The sequence below is a fragment of the Salmo salar genome, chromosome 17 (assembly GCF_965601325.2).
Source record: "Salmo salar chromosome 17, fSalSal1, whole genome shotgun sequence".
Taxonomy (NCBI): Eukaryota; Metazoa; Chordata; class Actinopteri; order Salmoniformes; family Salmonidae; genus Salmo; species Salmo salar.
In genome coordinates this window covers 76,832,737-76,855,965 of record NC_138307.1, presented here as the reverse complement: position 1 = coordinate 76,855,965, position 23,229 = coordinate 76,832,737, and the positions used below count along the sequence as shown (strand labels likewise).

At 45.7% G+C, this 23,229-nt stretch overlaps 1 protein-coding gene across 1 annotated transcript in view; it reads right to left on the bottom strand.

Annotated features, from left to right (window-relative positions):
* LOC106598037 (tyrosine-protein phosphatase non-receptor type 12) overlaps positions 1-22,940 on the bottom strand; it is a 119,615-nt gene extending 96,675 nt beyond the window's left edge. The window contains exon 1 of the mRNA XM_082964164.1: positions 22,492-22,940. Coding sequence (XP_082820290.1) covers positions 22,492-22,590 — 99 coding nt within the window. The 5' untranslated portion in view covers positions 22,591-22,940. The remainder of the gene's footprint in view (positions 1-22,491) is intronic.
* Between the last annotated feature and the right edge of the window lie 289 nt (positions 22,941-23,229).

Below are 23,229 nucleotides of genomic sequence, written 5' to 3'. Positions count from 1 at the left end.
CCTCTCTGTTGTGTTCCAGGGGAATCTCAGTAACTACTAACACCTCTCTGTTGTGTTCCAGGGGAGTCTCAGTAACTACTAACCTCTCTCTGTTGTGTTCCAGGGGAGTCTCAGTAACTACTAACACCTCTCTGTTGTGTTCCAGGGGAATCTCAGTAACTACTAACATCTCTCTGTTGTGTTCCAGGGGAGTCTCAGTAACTACTAACACCTCTCTGTTGTGTTCCAGGGGAATCTCAGTAACTACTAACACCTCTCTGTTGTGTTCCAGGAGAGTCACAGTAACTACTAACACCTCTCTCTGTTGTGTTCCAGGGGAGTCTCAGTAACTACTAACACCTCTCTGTTGTGTTCCAGGGGAGTCTCAGTAACTACTAACACCTCTCTGTTGTGTTCCAGGGGAATCTCAGTAACTACTAACACCTCTCTGTTGTGTTCCAGGGGAATCTCAGTAACACCCTGCTCTGGGGCTACAGCAGTAGTATGATGGAGGAAAGGACACCCACACAGACAGTCAGACAGATGGACTCAGTCAGGCGGCTTAATCCGAACAAACGCCTCTCAATCTGTCCTCCCATATAAACAGACAGTCACAACCCTGGCTGTACCCATATGATAACATGTCCCGGTCCTGTATCTGACTACATGATAACATGTCCCGGTCCTGTATCTTGCTACATGATAACATGTCCCGGTCCTGTATCTGACTACATGATAACATGTCCCGGTCCTGTATCTGACTACATGATAACATGCCCCGGTCCTGTATCTGACTACATGATAACATGTCCCGGTCCTGTATCTGACTACATGATAACATGCCCCGGTCCTGTATCTGACTACATGATAACATGTCCCGGTCCTGTATCTGACTACATGATAACATGTCCCGGTCCTGTATCTTGCTACATGATAACATGTCCCGGTCCTGTATCTGACTACATGATAACATGTCCCAGTCCTATATCTGACTACATGATAACATGCCCCGGTCCTATATCTGACTACATGATAACATGTCCCGGTCCTATATCTGACTACATGATAACATGTCCCAGTCCTGCATCTGACTACATGATAACATGTCCCGGTCCTGTATCTTGCTACATGATAACATGTCCCGGTCCTGTATCTGACTACATGATAACATGTCCCAGTCCTATATCTGACTACATGATAACATGCCCCGGTCCTATATCTGACTACATGATAACATGTCCCAGTCCTGCATCTGACTACATGATAACATGTCCCGGTCCTATATCTGACTACATGATAACATGCCCCGGTCCTGTATCTGACTACATGATAACATGCCCCGGTCCTGTATCTGACTACATGATAACATGTCCCGGTCCTGTATCTGACTACCAGCTACAATGGTCATTTACAACATTAACAATGTCTACACAGTATTTCTGATCAATTTCATGTTATTTTAATGGACCAAAAATTAGCTTTTCTTTCAAAACAAGGACATTTCTAAGGGACCCCAAACATTTTGAAGGGTAGTGTATATCCGGCTACACGTCCTAGTCCTATATCCGGCTACACGTCCTAGTCCTATATCCGGCTACACGTCCTAGTCCTATATCCGGCTACACGTCCTAGTCCTATATCCGGCTACACGTCCTAGTCCTATATCCGGCTACACGTCCTAGTCCTATATCCGGCTACACGTCCTAGTCCTATATCTGACTACATGTCCTAGTCCTATATCTGACAACATGATGACATGTCCGAGCATTTTCTACTAAGTTCAATACATTGTTGAATTGCGTTTTAATGTCTGGATTCCGTGATCCCGTCCAGGTTTTCCGTAAGTCAGACGTTCAAGGGCCCTACATCGGTCTCTATACTAAGGTATATGGGGGAGTGTGTTTGACGGCTTGCACATCTGCCTCTATTGTGAACTTGTTCTCCCTCTCCACTTATTAGAACTGTAATCAACTTTAGCATCATTATTAGAGGGGTTGGACTTCCAGGCAGAGTCACTGTACTATATTTAGCAGCAGCAGAGCCACATTTGGGCTAATTGAGCCCTGCTGGTGAAGTCACCGCTATACAAGAAGCAGAGGGGGAAGTGATGTGGACCTCTCCCCTATCTCCCTCCCTGTCTCCCCCCTGCAGTCCCTCCCTGGGCTCTCTCTCTCTCTCTCTCTCTGGGATGAGTCAGGGTCCAGAGGGGAGACTTGTCTGATTGGGTTATGGTTGACCGAAACACCACTATGTTTTGATCTACATCCAGAGAAACAGAAAGTGTTCAGACATATATGGAGTGTTGTACCTTCCACCATCGTTTATCATCTTTATGTCAATAAAGTCCAGTTGCTTATTTTGATAGGGCCTATGTCTGCATGGAGATTGGAGGATGTTGCCCCTTGCATTCACATTCCGTGTCAACCAATTTCAGGCAGTGTCACATCCACCACTTCCGAGCTTACTTGGCTAAGTCTCCGGCTGACTATTGTTGTTGAGACTATTGTTGTCACAGACAGTTGATAGTCAGAGGACTTGGCTAGAGCTTGTAGATTCCAGGATAAGGCTTCCCCAGACATTCCCCAGTTGTTTGAGCCAGACCATTCTAGCGCAGGCTACTATACAGCAGTGTCAGATGAGGCCAGCAGAACGCTACGCTAACCTTCATCAGCTGTGCCATCTAACAGAAACAGAACAGCAGCATTAGGACAAACATAATGATGATTATTATTAACATTACCCCAGTCAGAACATCTAACAGAGACATTACTGTACCTTAATCAGCAGATTAGCATCAGCAGGCTAGCCTAGTGCTAGCTACTGGGAGAGAACATATAGTCAGCAGATTAGCATCAGCAGGCTAGCCTAGTGCTAGCTACTGGGAGAGAACATATAGTCAGCAGATTAGCATCAGCAGGCTAGCCTAGTGCTAGCTACTGGGAGAGAACATATAGTCAGCAGATTAGCATCAGCAGGCTAGCCTAGTGCTAGCTACTGGGAGAGAACATATAGTCAGCAGATTAGCATCAGCAGGCTAGCCTAGTGCTAGCTACTGGGAGAGAACATATAGTCAGCAGATTAGCATCAGCAGGCTAGCCTAGTGCTAGCTACTGGGAGAGAACATATAGTCAGCAGATTAGCATCAGCAGGCTAGCCTAGTGCTAGCTACTGGGAGAGAACATTTAGTCAGCAGATTAGCATCAGCAGGCTAGCCTAGTGCTAGCTACTGGGAGAGAACACATAGGCTACACACTAATGGAGCCTGAAGTCTGAGTGGGTCTGTGTGTGTGTGAGAGAGAGAGAGAGAAAGAGCAAGAAGGGTGTCATTCTACAATGCGGGAGACTCCACATCTGTCATTAAGCCTGGGTGAGGTGTTGCTGTGCCCGGCAGGCCACAGTGTCGGCCCTGGGTGAGGTGTTGCTGTGCCCGGCAGGCCACAGTGTTGGGCCTGGGTGAGGTGTTGCTGTGCCCGGCAGGCCACAGTGTTGGGCCTGGGTGAGGTGTTGCTGTGCCCGGCAGGCCACAGTGTTGGGCCTGGGTGAGGTGTTGCTGTGCCTGGCAGGCCACAGTGTCGGGCCTGGGTGAGGTGTTGCTGTACCCAGCAGGCCACAGTGAGAACATGCCGAGTGTGAAGTGATGACTGGAGACTCTTAGAACTCACACACATTGTTCTACTGGAGTATAACCAAACCCAGAGCTTGGAACATTTCTCTCTCCACACATCTGCTTCAATGGAAATTCACTGAGCTACAGCAGAACGTGTTTGAGTGACTGTGTAAGCGAGTTGGCCTAGTGTGTGTGCACAAGCCCACACACCACAGCAGTAAAAAAGACTGTTCATCACTAGCTAAAATCTTGTTTCACTAATCGCCCTAAAAACCTGGGAGGCGTAAACAGGGTAGAGAGAGAAGACCAATTGCTGACGTCCCCATAGGTCCCCATCAAAACGCACGGGGCAGAGGAGGAAGTGCAGTGCTCTGCTTAATTATCCATCATCCTCCTCTCCAGCACAGCTCCCAGCAGCCCCGGGACCAGGAAGAAAAGGAACAGAACATACTCAGCAGGGGAAAAAAGAAACGTTGTTCTGACTTGACATTATAGCCAAGTTGACCTCCCTTAGAGAAGTATTCTAGTAGTCTCAGTAGTTACTGTCCTGAGTCAGGGTCTCTCCTTATATCAGCAAATCAGTAGGGGGCCACGCCCCAGCCTGCTGGACAAGTGTGTGTGTGTTGCCTGTGGGTTACTGAGATTTTCCACTGAGGTCTATAGTCACAAAGGCAGGTCTGTAGAACTACTGTACACCACTTGGCAGAGTAGCAGGTGGGCACAGGAAGGATGTGTGTGTGAGTGTGTCAACCTCAATCTGTGTGTTAGTGAAGGGTCGGTCACAGCGCTCAGTGCCAGCCGGGCCACAGGAAACACCTGTGGATGTACTGTAGTAGAGGGCATTTTCTGGTGTGACGTGATATTCTGCCCTCCAACACCACTTCCTGTCTGTTCAGCTCCACAGCCCAGTGGCTAGATTCTCAGCACCTCGTCATATGCCCTCTCACGACATACTATAGCACCAAGATTTTCGGTAGCTGGTAATAGCCGGCTTTCGGCCCATACATGTTTTGGGAAAAGCTAATAAATTAAATTTGCACCGGCCAATTGTTGAGGGAAATACCAGTTGATCACACCAGTCGTACTTATCGCACTACGGGTTCATTTGCATAATTTTGTGAAATTAAATTGGCCTGTGCATATATGTGTTATGTATCGTGCACAGCATACAGATAGAGCCTTGGAGAAGAAATTGTGTCAGAAGGGGTTTTTATAAACCCAATCATTGCGTAACAATTATAAAAATAGTTTTTTTGGCCACGATTAAGAAGATCTACTTATTATTTCTCAACTGGTAATTGAAGTGCACTTCCCCTTCAAGAGAACAGGCAACGGGAGGCAGGCTTCATCAGCACGTCACACACCACTTTGCAATTCATTTTAAAACATATAGCTACTTAAATATAGTTTGAAACCTAAACATTTTACTACATATGAGGCATGTTTTACTTTGCTTCAAAGTAGCCTAGGCAAAATCCAACCGTATCTGTGTAGAATATTATTTTATACAGACTTCCATACAGTGCATTCAGAAAGTATTCAGACCCCTTCACATTTTGTTATGTTACAGCATTATATTTGTTTTAAACCTCAATCTACACACAATACCCTATAATAACAAAGTGAAAACAGGTTTTTAGGAATGTTTGCAAATGTTTTTAAAATAAAAAACAGAAATACTTTAAGTATTCAGACCCTTTGCTATGAGACTCGAAACTGACTTCAGGTGCATCCTGTTTCCATTGATTATCTTTGAGATGTTTCTACAACTTTTCAATTTCATTTGATTGAACATGATTTGGAAAGGCACACACCTTTCTATAAGGTCCCACAGTTGACAGTGCATGTCAGAGCAAAAACCAAGCCATGAGGTCGAAGGACTTGTCCGTAGAGCTCAGAGACAGGATTGTGTCGAGGCACAGATCTGGGGAAGGGTACCAAAAAATGTCTGCAGCAGTGAAGGTCGCCAAGAACACAGTGGACTCCATCATTCTTAAATGGAAGAAGTGTGGAACCACCAAGACTCTTCCTAGAGCTGGCCACCCGGCCAAACTGAGCAGTCTGGGGAGAAGGGCCTTGGTCAGGGAGGTGACCAAAAACCCGATGGTCACAATGACAGAGCTCCAGAGTTCCTTTGTGGAGATGGTAGAACCTTCCAGAAGGACAACCATCTCTGCAGCACTCCACCAAATCAAGCCCTAATGGTAGAGTGGTCAGACAGAAGCCACTCCTCAGTAAAAGGCACATGACAACCCACTTGGAGTTTGCCAAAAGGCACCTAAAGGACTCTCAGACCATGAGAAACAAGATTCTCTGGTCTGATGAAACCAAGATTGAACTCTTAGGCCCGAATGCCACGCGTCACGTCTGGAGGAAACCTGGCACCATCCCTACGGTGAAGCATGGTGGTGGCAGCATCATGCTGTGGGGATGTATTTCAGCGGCAGGGACTGGGAGACTAGTCTGGACCAAGGGAAAGATGAACAGAGCAAAGTACAGCGAGATCCTTGATGAAAACCTGCTCCAGAGCACTCAGAACCTCAGTCTGGGGTGAAGGTTCACCTTCCAACAGGACAACGACCCTAAGCACACAAAGACTCTGAATGTTCTTCAGTGGCCCAGCCAGAACCCGGACTTGAACCCGATTGAACATCTCTGGAGAGACTTGAAAATAGTTACGTAAATGTTTTTTATTTTTTATAAATTTGCAAAAATGTATAAAAATCTGTTTTTGCTTTGTCATTAGGGTGTATTGTGTGTATATTGATGAGGGGGAAAACATTTTTTTTTATCCACTTTAGAATAAGGCTGTAATGTTACAAAATGTGGAAAAAGTCAAGGGGCCTCAATACTTCCAAATGCATTGTACACATGCTTTGGCCTACACACAAACCTACATCAGCATTCTGGCACACACATTCCCACTTCCTTTCACATACACCTTCTCACTCAAGCATGCACAAACATACATATCCCCCCACACACACGCCCACGTGCATATCCCCCCGACACACATGCGTTTCTGCATGTTTACAGGAGTGTGTTTCTACAGAGGTAAGCAGGTTTTGACAGGAGAGAAGGGGTGAATAGGAGAGTTAAATGCCTGACAGAAATACACTAAACTCCTAGATAAAGGATTTAGATAGGAATAAGGGAAGCATTGTTACAGAACCATACTGTTGAATCCTACTGTTAAATCCTACAGCTACCTGGACTTCCTGCTTTTCACCCTCTACCTACATACTACCTTAATCACCCCAACTACCTCATACCCCCAGTACACCGACTCCTTTCAAGTACTCTTCGTATATAGCCTCATTATTGTTATTTTATTGGTGTTATTTCATTTTGATCTATTTGTTCATTTTCATACTTTTTAAGCACATTGTTGGGAAAGGGCTCCTAAGTCAGCATTTCACGGTAAAGTCTACACTTGTATTCGGCGCATGTGACAAATACAATTTGATTTGACTGTTGAATCACACTAATGACTGAAAAAGTTTAACGTCCCTGAAGAGCTGCTGAGTGCTTCTCTGTCTCTGTGTGTGTGTGTGTGTGTGTGTGTGTGTGTGTGTGTGTGTGTGTGTGTGGGAGTCAGAAGGGCCATCGCAGCAGGAGGTGAGGCCAGAAGCATGCATGACCTCTATGCTCCAGGAATGTACTGCAAGGAGAAACATAAAACGAAGGAATGTTGTTGTGTGTTTGTAAGAAAAAGACACGCAGGGCAAAGTGTTCCATTATTGAGCCGGCAGACAAGAGCAGAGAGCACACCACTCAACTACAGGCCTGGTTACAGACACACACACCACTCAACTACAGGCCTGGTTACAGACACACACACACCACTCAACTACAGGCCTGGTTACAGACACACACACACACCACTCAACTACAGGCCTGGTTACAGACACACACACACCACTCAACTACAGGCCTGGTTACAGACACACACACACACCACTCAACTACAGGCCTGGTTACAGACACACACACACCACTCAACTACAGGCCTGGTTACAGACACACACACACACCACTCAACCACAGGCCTGGTTACAGACACACACACACCACTCAACCACAGGCCTGGTTACAGACACACACACACCACTCAACTACAGGCCTGGTTACAGACATAACACACACCACTCAACTACAGGCCTGGTTACAGACACACACACACCACTCAACCACAGGCCTGGTTACAGACACACACACACCACTCAACCACAGGCCTGGTTACAGACACACACACACCACTCAACTACAGGCCTGGTTACAGACATAACACACACACCACTCAACTACAGGCCTGGTTACAGACACACACACACACACACACACACACACCACTCAACTACAGGCCTGGTTACAGACACACACACACACCACTCAACCACAGGCCTGGTTACAGACACACACACACCACTCAACTACAGGCCTGGTTACAGACACACACACACCACTCAACTACAGGCCTGGTTACAGACACACACACACCACTCAACTACAGGCCTGGTTACAGACACACACACACCACTCAACTACAGGCCTGGTTACAGACACACACACACCACTCAACTACAGGCCTGGTTACAGACACACACACACCACTCAACCACAGGCCTGGTTACAGACACACACACACCACTCAACTACAGGCCTGGTTACAGACAGACATAACACACACACCACTCAACTACAGGCCTGGTTACAGACACACACACACACACACACCACTCAACTACAGGCCTGGTTACAGACAGACATAACACACACACCACTCAACTACAGGCCTGGTTACAGACACACACACACACCACTCAACTACAGGCCTGGTTACAGACAGACATAATATATATACACACACACACCACTCAACTACAGGCCTGGTTACAGACAGACACACACCACTCAACTACAGGCCTGGTTACAGACAGACATAACACACACACCACTCAACTACAGGCCTGGTTACAGACAGACACACACACCACTCAACTACAGGCCTGGTTACAGACAGACACACACCACTCAACTACAGGCCTGGTTACAGACACACACACACACCACTCAACTACAGGCCTGGTTACAGACACACACACACACCACTCAACTACAGGCCTGGTTACAGACAGACATAACACACACCACTCAACTACAGGCCTGGTTACAGACAGACATAACACACACCACTCAACTACAGGCCTGGTTACAGACAGACATAACACACACACCACTCAACTACAGGCCTGGTTACAGACACACACACACACACACCACTCAACTACAGGCCTGGTTACAGACAGACATAACACACACACCACTCAACTACAGGCCTGGTTACAGACAGACATAACACACACACCACTCAACTACAGGCCTGGTTACAGACACAACACACACACCACTCAACTACAGGCCTGGTTACAGACAGACATAACACACACCACTCAACCACAGGCCTGGTTACAGACACACACACACACACCACTCAACTACAGGCCTGGTTACAGACAGACATAACACACACCACTCAACTACAGGCCTGGTTACAGACAGACATAACACACACCACTCAACTACAGGCCTGGTTACAGACAGACATAACACACACACCACTCAACTACAGGCCTGGTTACAGACAGACATAACACACACACACACACACCACTCAACTACAGGCCTGGTTACAGACAGACATAACACACACACCACTCAACTACAGGCCTGGTTACAGACACACACACACACACACACACACACCACTCAACCACAGGCCTGGTTACAGACAGACATAATATATATATATATACACACACACACCACTCAACTACAGGCCTGGTTACAGACAGACATAACACACACACCACTCAACTACAGGCCTGGTTACAGACAGACATAATATATATATATACACACACCACTCAACTACAGGCCTGGTTACAGACAGACATAATATATATATATACACACCACTCAACTACAGGCCTGGTTACAGACAGACATAATATATATATACACACCACTCAACTACAGGCCTGGTTACAGACAGACATAATATATATATACACACCACTCAACTACAGGCCTGGTTACAGACAGACATAATATATAATAATATAATACACACCACTCAACTACAGGCCTGGTTACAGACAGACATAATATATATATATATACACACACACCACTCAACTACAGGCCTGGTTACAGACAGACATAATATATATACACACACACCACTCAACTACAGGCCTGGTTACAGACAGACATAATATATATACACACACACACCACTCAACTACAGGAATGGTTACAGACAATCATAATTTACATACATATATATATATATTACATACACACACACACACACACACACACACACACACCACTCAACTACAGGCCTGGTTACAGACAGACATAATATATATACACACACAGTACAAGTTTGGACACACCAACTCATTCAAGGTATTTTTCTTTTTTTTAAACTATTTTCTACATTGTAGAATAACAGTGAAGACAACAAAACTATGAAATAACATATGGAATAATGAAGTAACTAAAAAAAGTGTTCAACAAATCAAAGTATATTTGAGATTCTTCAAAGTAGCCACCCTTTGCCTTGATGACAGCTTTGCACACTCTTGGCATTCTCTCAACCAGCTTCATAAGGTAGTCACCTGGAATGCATTTCAAAAAACAGGTGTGCCTTATTAAAAGTTAATTTGTGGAATTTCTTTCCTTAATGCATTTGAGCCAATCAGTTGTGTTGTGACAAGGTAGGGGTGGTATACAGAAGATAGCCCTATTTGGTAAAAGACCAAGTCCATATTATGGCAAGAACAGCTCAAATAAGCAAAGAGAAACGACAGTCCATTACTTTGAGACATGAAGGTCAGTCAATCCAGATTTTTTTGGGGTTACTACATAATTCCATGTGTGTTATTTCATAGTTTTGATGTCATCCTTAGTATTCTACAATGTAGAAAATAGTCCAAAATAAAGAAAACCCTGGAATGAGTAGGTGTGTCCAAACTTTTGACTGGTACTGTGTGTGAGAGCCAGAGAAGAGGAGGCACACGGGCCAGGCTATCATTGACAGGGCTTAGAGTGTTAGAGGTTAGAATGGTCACTTCTCACATGACAGTGGACTGGAGGGGCACAGTATGAGGAAAGGGAACATTCAGCAGACACACAGACTTTGTAGCTTCCTGTCTTAGGTGGGACCAGCTAGTGTGTGGAGTACACGGCGGGCTGAACAGAAAGGAAGAATGAGCAGCACAGGAAAAGAGGATGAATGTGTGTGTGAACATTTTCTCTGGAGGGGGGATTTTTCAGACCAAACACAGGAAGTTAGAGTCACACAGACCAGAGCAGTGCAGGGGCTTTATCCTCTCTCTCTTTTCTCTCCTTCCCTCTCCCTCTAGCCGGCTTGACTGTAGTGCCAACCTAAAAACACTCAGTCAGGTCTATACAGTAGAATATAGTATATTTAACCATCTAAACATCCACTCAGTCAGGTCTATACAGTAGAATATAGTATATTTAACCAGACAGACAGACAGACAGACAGACAGACAGACAGACAGACAGACAGACAGACAGACAGACAGACAGACAGACAGACAGACAGACAGACAGACAGACAGACAGACAGACAGACAGACAGACAGACAGACAGACAGACAGACAGACAGACAGACAGACAGACAGACAGACAGACAGACAGACAGACAGACAGACAGACAGACAGACAGACAGACAGACAGACAGACAGACAGACAGGACAGACAGACAGACAGACAGACAGACAGACAGACAGACAGACAGACAGACAGACAGACAGACAGACAGACAGACAGACAGACAGACAGACAGACAGACAGACAGACAGACAAAGCCCCAGGCAATAAACACATACACTCTAACACACAGCATCAGTATGTGTGCTACTGTGTTTTATAAGAAATGAATGAAATCATGAGAGGACACACTGGCCCAGACATCAAAGCTGAAAGGAACAGGAGGAAGAGGGTGCTGGAGGTCACACAGACAGTCTAATGGCCTGGTCTATCCCCTCTATCTAGCTCCTTCCCTCCTGTCTGGATTGTCAAATAGATGACCAGTACTGTACTCTGTACTAAGACTAGGTCAACAAACATCCAAATAGACCTCAGCCTAGTCACCCATTCATCTATTAATACACTTTAGTGAATGAGTTCACATTCCTCCATCTCACAGACACTTTCTGTACGATCATGAGGAAACCCACGGAGCAAACAAGGGGCAAGTGGTTAGAGAGACAGAGGGGCATTACAGCATCATTTCCTGGGGATTAGAATCCGTAGAGCTCCAACAGGCTCTGGGACTGTTCTAACTTTATGGGTCAGCTTTGATCCTACTAAAGCTTCCAACGACACACTGACGTCCACACACACACACACACTGAATTCTAATCACTTGCACAGCGGAAATACCGTAAAACTTCAATTCAAACGCAGTCTGAAATAGCCACCTGTCCCTTTTAATAGCCGGGTATCTGCACACATTTCAGCAAATAAACACACACCTGTTGTTTCCAGAGAGGGCATCCTATGAAGCAAGCTACATCTACTCTGGGTTTTCTAAAGCTAACCAGCTTCAGTTAGCTTCACATTCCATCTCAGGCTTCATCAGTACCAGGACGGTGGGTATCGCTCATTCAGCTGCTGCTAACGCTAGCAGGCATGGAACTGTGTGCATGTTGCACATAGCTAATCCAACTCCCAACTCTTCATTGAAACAATACTGGACCATCAATCCATGGGCGAGTAAGTCACATTTTCATTTGTGCCAAAATCCAAATGAAAGAAAAGTTAACTTGCAAATTCAGCACGCTATGGTGTGAAATAGGCTTTTTAAAAGTTCCATAATTATTGAATGACTTATTGTTAATGCCACCTTTGGTTTGCTTATCAAAGCACAAGCAACTTTCCCCCCACTCCTTACTGATATACAGGATACACTGAGTGCACAAAACATTAAGAACACTTTCCATGACAGACTGACCATGTGAATCCAGGTGAAAGATATGATCCCTTACTGACGTCACCTGTTAAATCCACTTCAATCAGTGTAGATGAAGGAGAGGAGACAGGTTAAAGAAGGAGTTTTAAGCCTTGTGACAATTGAGACATGGATTGTGTATGTGCCATTCAGAGGGTGAATGGGCAAGACAAAATAATTAAGTGCCTTTGAACGGTGTACCGGTTAGTGTAGTGTCAAGAACTGCAACGCTGCTGGGTTTTTCGCACTCAACAGTTTCCTGTGTGTATCAAGAATGGTCCACCACGCAAAGAAACATCCAGCCAACTTGACACAACTGTAGGAAGCACTGGAGTCAACATGAGCCAGAAATCTTTCGACACCTTGTAGAGTCCATGACCCAATGAATTGAGGCGGTTCTGAGGGTAAACGGGGGTGAAACTAAATATTAGGAAAGTGTTCTTGGTATACTCCGTGTATACAGTCATTGTGTTTGACATGGGGGGGGGGGGGGGGGGATAAACATCTACGAGAGAAGGGAAAGAGAGAAGGGAAAGTATTCTGAACTAAAATAGAAAACGCATCATGCAACAATTTCATTTCACTGAGTTATAGTTCATATAAGGAAATCAGTCAATTGAAATAAATCTATTAGGCCATAATAGATGGATTTCACATGACTGGGCAGGGGTGCAGCCATAGGTGGGCCTCGGAGGGCAACCCACTGGGGTGCCAGGCCCAGCCTATCAGAATTAGTTTTTCCCCACAAAAGGGCTTTATTACAGACAGAAATACTCATTAGCACCTCACACACCACCCCACCCCCCCTCAGAAGATTCCGCAGGTGAAGAAGGTGGATGTGGAAGTCCTGGGCTGGTGTGGTTACACGTGGTCTGCTGTTGTGAGGCCGGTTGGACGTACTGCCAAATTCTCTAAAACGAAGCTGGAGGCAGCTAATGGTAGAGAAATGAACATCCAATTATCTGGCAACAGCTCTGGTGGACATTCCTGCAGTCAACATGCTAACTCAAAACTTGAGACATCTGTGTCATTGTGTTGTGTGACAAAACTGCACATTTTAAAAGAGGCCTTTTATTATCCCCAGCACAAGGTGCACCTGCGTAATGATCATGCTGTTTAATCAGCTTCGTGATATGCCACACCTGTCAGGTGGATGGATTATCTTGGTAAAGGAGAAATGCTCACCAACAGGGATGTAAACACATTTGTGCAAAAGAAATGAGATGAATAAGCTTTTGGTGCTTTATGGAACATTTTAGGGATTTTTTTTATTTCAGCCTGTTTAAATCGCTCAGCACTATTTTCAGCACTAAGGCTGTGGTTCATGTAATCACTACCATAATCTCACAGTCAGTAGTGAGTATCACAGAGGAAGAATCCTCACACCTACTCTCTGGCGTGCACAGCGACCCCAGACACACCTTCTCTGAAGGTCATATTGATGGATTTGTATGCGAGGCCCAGCAGGGCTGAGCAGGCGTCAGATTATCATGGCAGTGGTGATGCATTACCTCCAGCAGGACAGTCTTCCTGTCCTCACTCATGTGTTTACACTGCACACCTACACCTCACATGGAGGCAGAGATTACACTATGCAGGGCACGCAGAGAGATACACTATGCACAGAGAGAATACACTATGCACAGAGAGATTACACTATGCACAGAGAGATTACACTATGCACACAGAGATTACACTATGCACACAGAGATTACACTATGCACAGAGAGATTACACTATGCACAGAGAGATTACACTATGCACAGAGAGATTACACTATGCACAGAGAGATTACACTATGCACAGAGAGATTACACTATGCACAGAGAGATTACACTATGCACAGAGAGATTACACTATGCACAGAGAGATTACACTATGCACAGAGAGATTACACTATGCACAGAGAGATTACACTATGCACAGAGAGAATACACTATGCACAGAGAGAATACACTATGCACAGAGAGAATACACTATGCACAGAGAGAATACACTATGCACAGAGAGAATACACTATGCACAGAGAGATTACACTATGCACAGAGAGATTACACTATGCACAGAGAGATTACACTATGCACAGAGAGATTACACTATGCACAGAGAGAATACACTATGCACAGAGAGATTACACTATGCACAGAGAGATACACTATGCACAGAGAGATACACTATGCACAGAGAGATTACACTATGCACAGAGAGATTACACTATGCACAGAGAGATTACACTATGCACAGAGAGAATACACTATGCACAGAGAGAATACACTATGCACAGAGAGAATACACTATGCACAGAGAGAATACACTATGCACAGAGAGAATACACTATGCACAGAGAGATTACACTATGCACAGAGAGATTACACTATGCACAGAGAGATTACACTATGCACAGAGAGATTACACTATGCACAGAGAGATTACACTATGCACAGAGAGATTACACTATGCACAGAGAGATTACACTATGCACAGAGAGAATACACTATGCACAGAGAGAATACACTATGCACAGAGAGAATACACTATGCACAGAGAGATTACACTATGCACAGAGAGAATACACTATGCACAGAGAGATTACACTATGCACAGAGAGAATACACTATGCACAGAGAGATTACACTATGCACAGAGAGAATACACTATGCACAGAGAGATTACACTATGCACAGAGAGATTACACTATGCACAGAGAGAATACACTATGCACAGAGAGATTACACTATGCACAGAGAGATTACACTATGCACAGAGAGATTACACTATGCACAGAGAGATTACACTATGCACAGAGAGATTACACTATGCACAGAGAGATTACACTATGCACAGAGAGATTACACTATGCACAGAGAGATTACACTATGCACAGAGAGATTACACTATGCACAGAGAGATTACACTATGCACAGAGAGAATACACTATGCACAGAGAGAATACACTATGCACAGAGAGATTACACTATGCACAGAGAGATTACACTATGCACAGAGAGATTACACTATGCACAGAGAGATTACACTATGCACAGAGAGAATACACTATGCACAGAGAGAATACACTATGCACAGAGAGATTACTAATCTAAACCTATATCAACTAAAACAGGGAAGAGAAACACTGTAGTGCTCTGATCACTGTTTAACCTTAGAGGTGTGGAATGGTGATCAAACCAACACACTAGCTGACTAAGTGGTGGTTGGTTGCTGTCTGTCTCTCCCTCCATGCTCCTGTGTTAGTCACTCAGGGGACGCACCGCAAGGCCCCTCCTCCGCCTGTTCTCCCTAGCGCTGTATCAGCAGGGACTTTTCTGCTGCTTCCCCCACCTCGGATCCAACCATGTCTATACAGAACTGGACGTCCTCGGGTCCGTTCGGAACAGGTCTCTATATTGAAAAATGGATTTATGCATGTTTGTCTGGTTGGGAAAGCCCCAGGTCCATTTCAGAACTGGTCCAACTTTTTAGACTTCTACTTGAGAGGCCCAACATAACAATCCTTGTCCCAACAGACAGACAACACCAGGGACATAGTGAATGATGTCACAACAGACAGACAACGCCAGGGACATAGTGAATGATGTCCCAACAGACAGACAACGCCAGGGACATAGTGAATGATGTCCCAACAGACAGACAACGCCAGGGACATAGTGAATGATGTCCCAACAGACAGACAACGCCAGGGACATAGTGAATGATGTCACAACAGACAGACAACGCCAGGGACATAGTGAATGATGTCCCAACAGACAGACAACGCCAGGGACATAGTGAATGATGTCCCAACAGACAGACAACGCCAGGGACATAGTGAATGATGTCCCAACAGACAGACAACGCCAGGGACATAGTGAATGATGTCACAGAACCTGGATGTGGGTCACAAATAGGGTGCTATTTAATTTATCTAACTAGAGTAACTGTTGGCATTTCATTTTGTCGCTGTACCGTAACTGAACCGTGACCCAAAAAGCGCAATACCTGGTGAACCGTTACACCCCTAGTGTGTACATGTGTGTGCTGGGATAGCAGCTCTCCTCCCCTGTCATCTCCACCTCATCAAGCTGATTACCCAGGAGCACATCGCTATGCTAACTAGCCAGCTTCCTATAACCATGGTGACTGGGGGCTTACTGAGCATGCAGACATGGAGGAGGACATGGAGGAGGGGAAATATGGGGCTCTCTATGCGGGAGCTATGTGGGGCTCTCTATACCGGAGCTATGTGGGGCTCTCTATGCCGGAGCTATGTGGGGCTCTCTATGCCGGAGCTATGTGGGGCTCTCTATGCCGGAGCTATGTGGGGCTCTCTATACCGGAGCTATGTGGGGCTCTCTATACCGGAGCTATGTGGGGCTCTCTATACCGGAGCTATGTGGGGCTCTCTATACCGGAGCTATGTGGGGCTCTCTATACCGGAGCTATGTGGGGCTCTCTATACCGGAGCTATGTGGGGCTCTCTATACCGGAGCTATGTGGGGCTCTCTATACCGGAGCTATGTGGGGCTCTCTATACCGGAGCTATGTGGGGCTCTCTATACCGGAGCTATGTGGGGCTCTCTATACCGGAGCTATGTGGGGCTCTCTATACCGGAGCTATGTGGGGCTCTCTATACCGGAGCTATGTGGGGCTCTCTATACCGGAGCTATGTGGGGCTCTCTATACCGGAGCTATGTGGGGCTCTCTATACCGGAGCTATGTGGGGCTCTCTATACCGGAGCTATGTGGGGCTCTCTATACCGGAGCTATGTGGGGCTCTCTATACCGGAGCTATGTGGGGCTCTCTATACCGGAGCTATGTGGGGCTCTCTATACCGGAGCTATGTGGGGCTCTCTATACCGGAGCTATGTGGGGCTCTCTATACCGGAGCTATGTGGGGCTCTCTATACCGGAGCTATGTGGGGCTCTCTATAGAGGAGCTATGTGGGGCTCTCTATAGAGGAGCTATGTGGGGCTCTCTATAGAGGAGCTATATGGGGCTCTCTATAGAGGAGCTATATGGGGCTCTCTATAGAGGAGCTATATGGGGCTCTCTATAGAGGAGCTATATGGGGCTCTCTATAGAGGAGCTATATGGGGCTCTCTATAGAGGAGCTATATGGGGCTCTCTATAGGGGAGCTATATGGGGCTCTCTATAGGGGAGCTATATGGGGCTCTCTATAGGGGAGCTATATGGGGCTCTCTATACGGGAGCTATATGGGGCTCTCTATACGGGAGCTATATGGGGCTCTCTATACGGGAGCTATATGGGGCTCTCTATACGGGAGCTATATGGGGCTCTCTATACGGGAGCTATATGGGGCTCTCTATACGGGAGCTATATGGGGCTCTCTATACGGGAGCTATATGGGGCTCTCTATACGGGAGCTATATGGGGCTCTCTATACGGGAGCTATATGGGGCTCTCTATACGGGAGCTATATGGGGCTCTCTATAGAGGAGCTATATGGGGCTCTCTATAGAGGAGCTATATGGGGCTCTCTATAGAGGAGCTATATGGGGCTCTCTATAGAGGAGCTATATGGGGCTCTCTATAGAGGAGCTATATGGGGCTCTCTATAGAGGAGCTATATGGGGCTCTCTATAGAGGAGCTATATGGGGCTCTCTATAGAGGAGCTATATGGGGCTCTCTATAGAGGAGCTATATGGGGCTCTCTATAGAGGAGCTATATGGGGCTCTCTATAGAGGAGATATATGGGGCTCTCTATAGAGGAGATATATGGGGCTCTCTATAGAGGAGATATATGGGGCTCTCTATAGAGGAGATATATGGGGCTCTCTATACCGGTGTGTAACAGGGGAGCTTCCTCCCTGCTCAGCATGTGTGATGATAGGAGCTTGACAAATATGTGGGGTAGGGTGCAAGAGCTCCTGAATCATGTGCTAAGTGCTGGAGTCACCGGAATGCAATCTCTCACACACAGTAGCTAGCTAGCCAGTCTACTTCTCACAGATGAAGAATCTCTCACACACTGTAGCTAGCTAGCCAGTCTACTTCTCACAGATGAAGAATCTCTCACACACAGTAGCTAGCCAGCCAGTCTACTTCTCACAGATGAAGAATCTCTCACACACTGTAGCTAGCTAGCCAGTCTACTTCTCACAGATGAAGAATCTCTCAAACACTGTAGCTAGCTAGCCAGTCTACTTCTCACAGATGAAGAATCTCTCACACACTGTAGCAAGCTAGCCAGTCTACTTCTCACAGATGAAGAATCTCTCACACACTGTAGCTAGCTAGCCAGTCTACTTCTCACAGATGAAGAATCTGTCACACACTGTAGCTAGCTAGCCAGTCTACTTCTCACAGATGCCAGCCTTTGTAGTTGTTCAACTGCAGCCTGTTTTTCAGGAGTTCCTAAAAAATAAAGCTCAATCCATCTGCCAGCATGTTAGTGTACACAAACACACTACGAAAAACAAATCTATTCAGATTAAGAAGAGCAGCATTAGCCTGCTCCCTGCAACTAATCCACTGAAAAGGGGCCTTCCTTCCCAAGCCTAAAATGCCTAGTGCTCAGCATGACATTTCCCTTTAAAAATGACTACATGTCTCACAGGGCTATGAACATAGTGATTCATATCACACTTAAACCTTCCAGAGACAGGGCTTTATTAGTTGGTATAGCCTCTTGTCTAGCTCTACACTGGTTTAATGGTAGTTAGGGTGGTACTGGCAGACAGGGCTTTATTAGTTGGTATAGCCTCTTGTCTAGCTCTACACTGGTTTAATGGTAGTTAGGGTGGTACTGGCAGACAGGGCTTTATTTGCTGGTATAGCCTCTCGTCTAGCTGGTATAGCCTCTCGTCTAGCTGGTATAGCCTCTCGTCTAGCTGGTATAGCCTCTCGTCTAGCTGGTATAGCCTCTCGTCTAGCTGGTATAGCCTCTCGTCTAGCCTCTCGTCTAGCTGGTATAGCCTCTCGTCTAGCTGGTATAGCCTCTCGTCTAGCTGGTATAGCCTCTCGTCTAGCTGGTATAGCCTCTTGTCTAGTTCTACACTGGTTTAATGGTAGTGAGGGTGGTACTACTGTAGACAGAAAGTAGGAGATTTAACCCAGATTTGGTGTGGCCCGCCTCACTATTGAAATCCCTGCTGTAGATGTCAGGGAACTCGTCTCCTGATCACTGCAGCAGATGTGGGTAGGTAGGCGGGTCGGGTCTCTCGGTCATACGGGTCGGGTCTCTCGGTCATACGGGTCGGGTCTGGGTGTGAATAATATATTGAGAGGCCTGTGATCCTGATCTCAGCCGTCTGTCCATCATAATGCCAAAGCCAGGATCTCCCTTCCATATCCCCATCCACTCTCTGTTGGCAGTGGTGTCAAGGTTGTCAGATCAGATAACACAATGACACACTTAGCCTCAAAAATGGCCTCATATTGTGATGAACAACAGCTCCAGCACTGGATGTCATCTTCTCCTGTCTTCCTGCCCCCTGGCTATGACAGACAGAGCTCACTCAGGTTCATTTTGATTGGCCAGAAGATAAACCCCAGGCTACCACTACATCATAAAAGGGTCTCAGTTAGCCCCTATGTAGCCTCCCTAGCCTACATTCTTTTTAGTGCTTGCTAGGATCAATCAATGCTGACTGACATTGAACATGACAGTCTCACAAAGAAACATTGTTACTGGTGGCCATTTCCAGACACCCATGCTTTCCAGAGTGTGCTGGTGTCTTAGAATCACCTCTGCTTTCTGAGGCTAGTGGCAGTTAAATACAGTAGTAGGTATGTCATGTGTAATTGGGCCCTGCCACCGCCCCTCCAACTTACCCTAGGGTGTATGGGAAATGACATCCTATTCCCTACATACTAGTCCCCTACTTCTCACCATAACCCTATGGGCCCTGGTTAAAAGTAGTGCACTACCAACCCACTATCAAGCGCCTCAGGCTTATAAAAAGTCTAAACCACTGTTGGTATTAATTTGCATGTGGTGGATTACTGTGGTATTCTGCTTTGCAGACACATTAACGTGTCAATACTGAACAGGCCTCTGTCACACAGGGTATTGGATTTTTAGTTGTTGCCAATACAATCAGTCATTGGGTGATAAGTTAGTTACATCTAGCCAGTCAGAACAGGACCAAGGCTAGGGGAGAATTTAGAAGTGACCGAGTGGACAAAAGCACCAAAATGTTCCAGGTAAAAAAGATAATATGTTGGGGGTGGTGGTCATATGTCGGCCAGCCGAACCTAAAAATCATTAACCTTCCAAGTGATGCTAACATCTTGTCAGACTGCATTCCTATTTTAATGGGAGGATTGGAATGAAAAAAGTTAGAAACAACCTTGAGCATGTGTAGTAACAATATGTAGTTACAAATCATAGACAAAGGTGGAGCATATCGTCGTATAAACCAGGGTTTCCCATTAGTCTCAGACAGTGACCGTTGGAAAACTATTGGTCCTGTGTAGAGCATATTTGGTGTACCTCGATCACTTCAGAGGTGAAGTCTGATTTAGTGTTCTCTCCCCCCCCCTCCTCCTCTCTTGGTGCACGTTTTGGTTTTCACCCAACACCACACAACTGATTAAAATATCCAACTCATCATCATGTTTGATCATCTGAATCAGCTGTGTAGTGCTAGGGCAAAACCCAAAACTTGCACCCAGAGGGGCGGCCCAGGGAAGAGATTGGGAAACCCTGCTATAAACCACTTCCTTTCACAATCCTAATTTCGCACTGTCCATGCTCCTTGCGCAACATCCGTAAACTCCCTATTTCAGACCCCACCGACATAGCTGGTTGACTGGCTGGGACAGGCCAGACAGATCATCACCACATACCAACCCGTTTTCTGTTCAACCCAAAATCCTCAGATAACTGATACGAATACAGATTGATGATGTCAGCTATGGAATATCAGGAATATGATGTGGAGAATACAATACCAATATATTGAGAAACACGAAATCGGATGTCATGGACAAAGAAGTAGCTAGGGAGTGGGACTGGGGAAAAGTTAGCCAGCTAGCCACCCAGTTAGCAATGTCTGGTATGCTCGCATTCCAGTTTGTATTTCTGATAAATAAGGTAGTCTATTTATAAACAGTTTTGTATTTCCATTGAATACAGCAATCTACCAAGCAAATTATTTCCTGCTATTAATAAGATGAAAAGCAGGATTGCCAACTCGGCTCATGCTAACTAGCTAGCCTACTGGTGGGAAGTTGACAAAGCTTTCTGGTCTTGAGTTAATCGATGTCTGCCAATCAAACTGTCAATATTCAAAACATGCAGCGAGCAAGCATGTTCATCAAGATTTTAGGCCATGGTGGTACGAAATGTGAGTTTGACAGGCATGCTTGACAAGCTAGGTAACCAGCTAACGTTAGCTCTTGCTAACGTAAAGTCAAGAGCGCATCGATTACTACACTCGCGTGGCTGGTTTGGGACGCCTAGCACCCACGCCTATATTACTTAACTGTATACCGTTAAAGTACTGTACTGAAAAACTCTTAGCTTTCCGATTAGAAGAGAGGGAATATGCACATTTCTAAAGGTGACAATGCTAGGCCGCATTATATTACAAGCCTGGAGATTTGTATGAGGGAATTGCATGAGAAATGTGTCCCTCCGCCCCCAGGATGGCATCGCAAGCCGCCTAGCAGGGAGCGCTCACACGGGAAAAGCCAAAAGGAAGCATCACGAGGAACAAAAAACGAACGCAGACAGAGACACTATCGACTGAAAACTCATGAATCCATTGTGTTGAAGCTAAACAGTCGACACATCACCTATGTGTCGGTTAGCGCTGAGAAACAGGTTAGAACTGCTCGTGTGTGTTCAGAGAGGGAGAAGGGAAGGATGTCTGGCTGGTCTCACCATAAAGTCACTGCCGAAGTTATCCTCTCCTTTCTGGTCCCCTTCTCGCATAACACAGACCCCTTGGATGAACTTTCTCAGGATATTCGCCTGGTCCATCCTCTCGGCCCGCTGTCCGGCGGCTTTTCCGGCTTTCCCACGGTATGTAAAATAAATCCAAAGTGGGGAAAACGAAAAAAAAGAAACAGCTTGTGCTATGAATCCTCGCAGATAATCATTTCAATGTCCCCTACCGCCCCATGTTATTTTTCATATTCTCTTCGGGTTAGACAATAATAGTCAAAACAAAAATCGTGATTCCGTTGTTGTTTCTAAATATATATCACAAGCTATGACCATAAACTCGCTATCGTTACTTGAATATAAAAATCCAAACACCGGTTCACCCCTCCCTGACTCGCCGTTGCCACATTCACAAGTCAGATACAAGAATACACCGACTGCGGTCGCCCTAAAGCCACTTGGAAACATTAACGCCCATTTCACTAAATAGCTTACTGTAATTGGTCCGTAGCTTCAAGAAATTAGTACGTGATTGGTTAATAGGTTACGTCAATCTAAAATGTGAATAAATTAAGTGGGCGACGCTCCCGTCAATCACTATGTCTCCTGTTCTTCTCTCTCATTGGTTAAATTCTATTTAGCGCTTCCTACTTAGGTTTTGCTGTAATGCAATTGTTACAATGGATTGGTGCATAGAGTTCTCCCCTATATTGTGAAATGATTATGAAGAAAAAT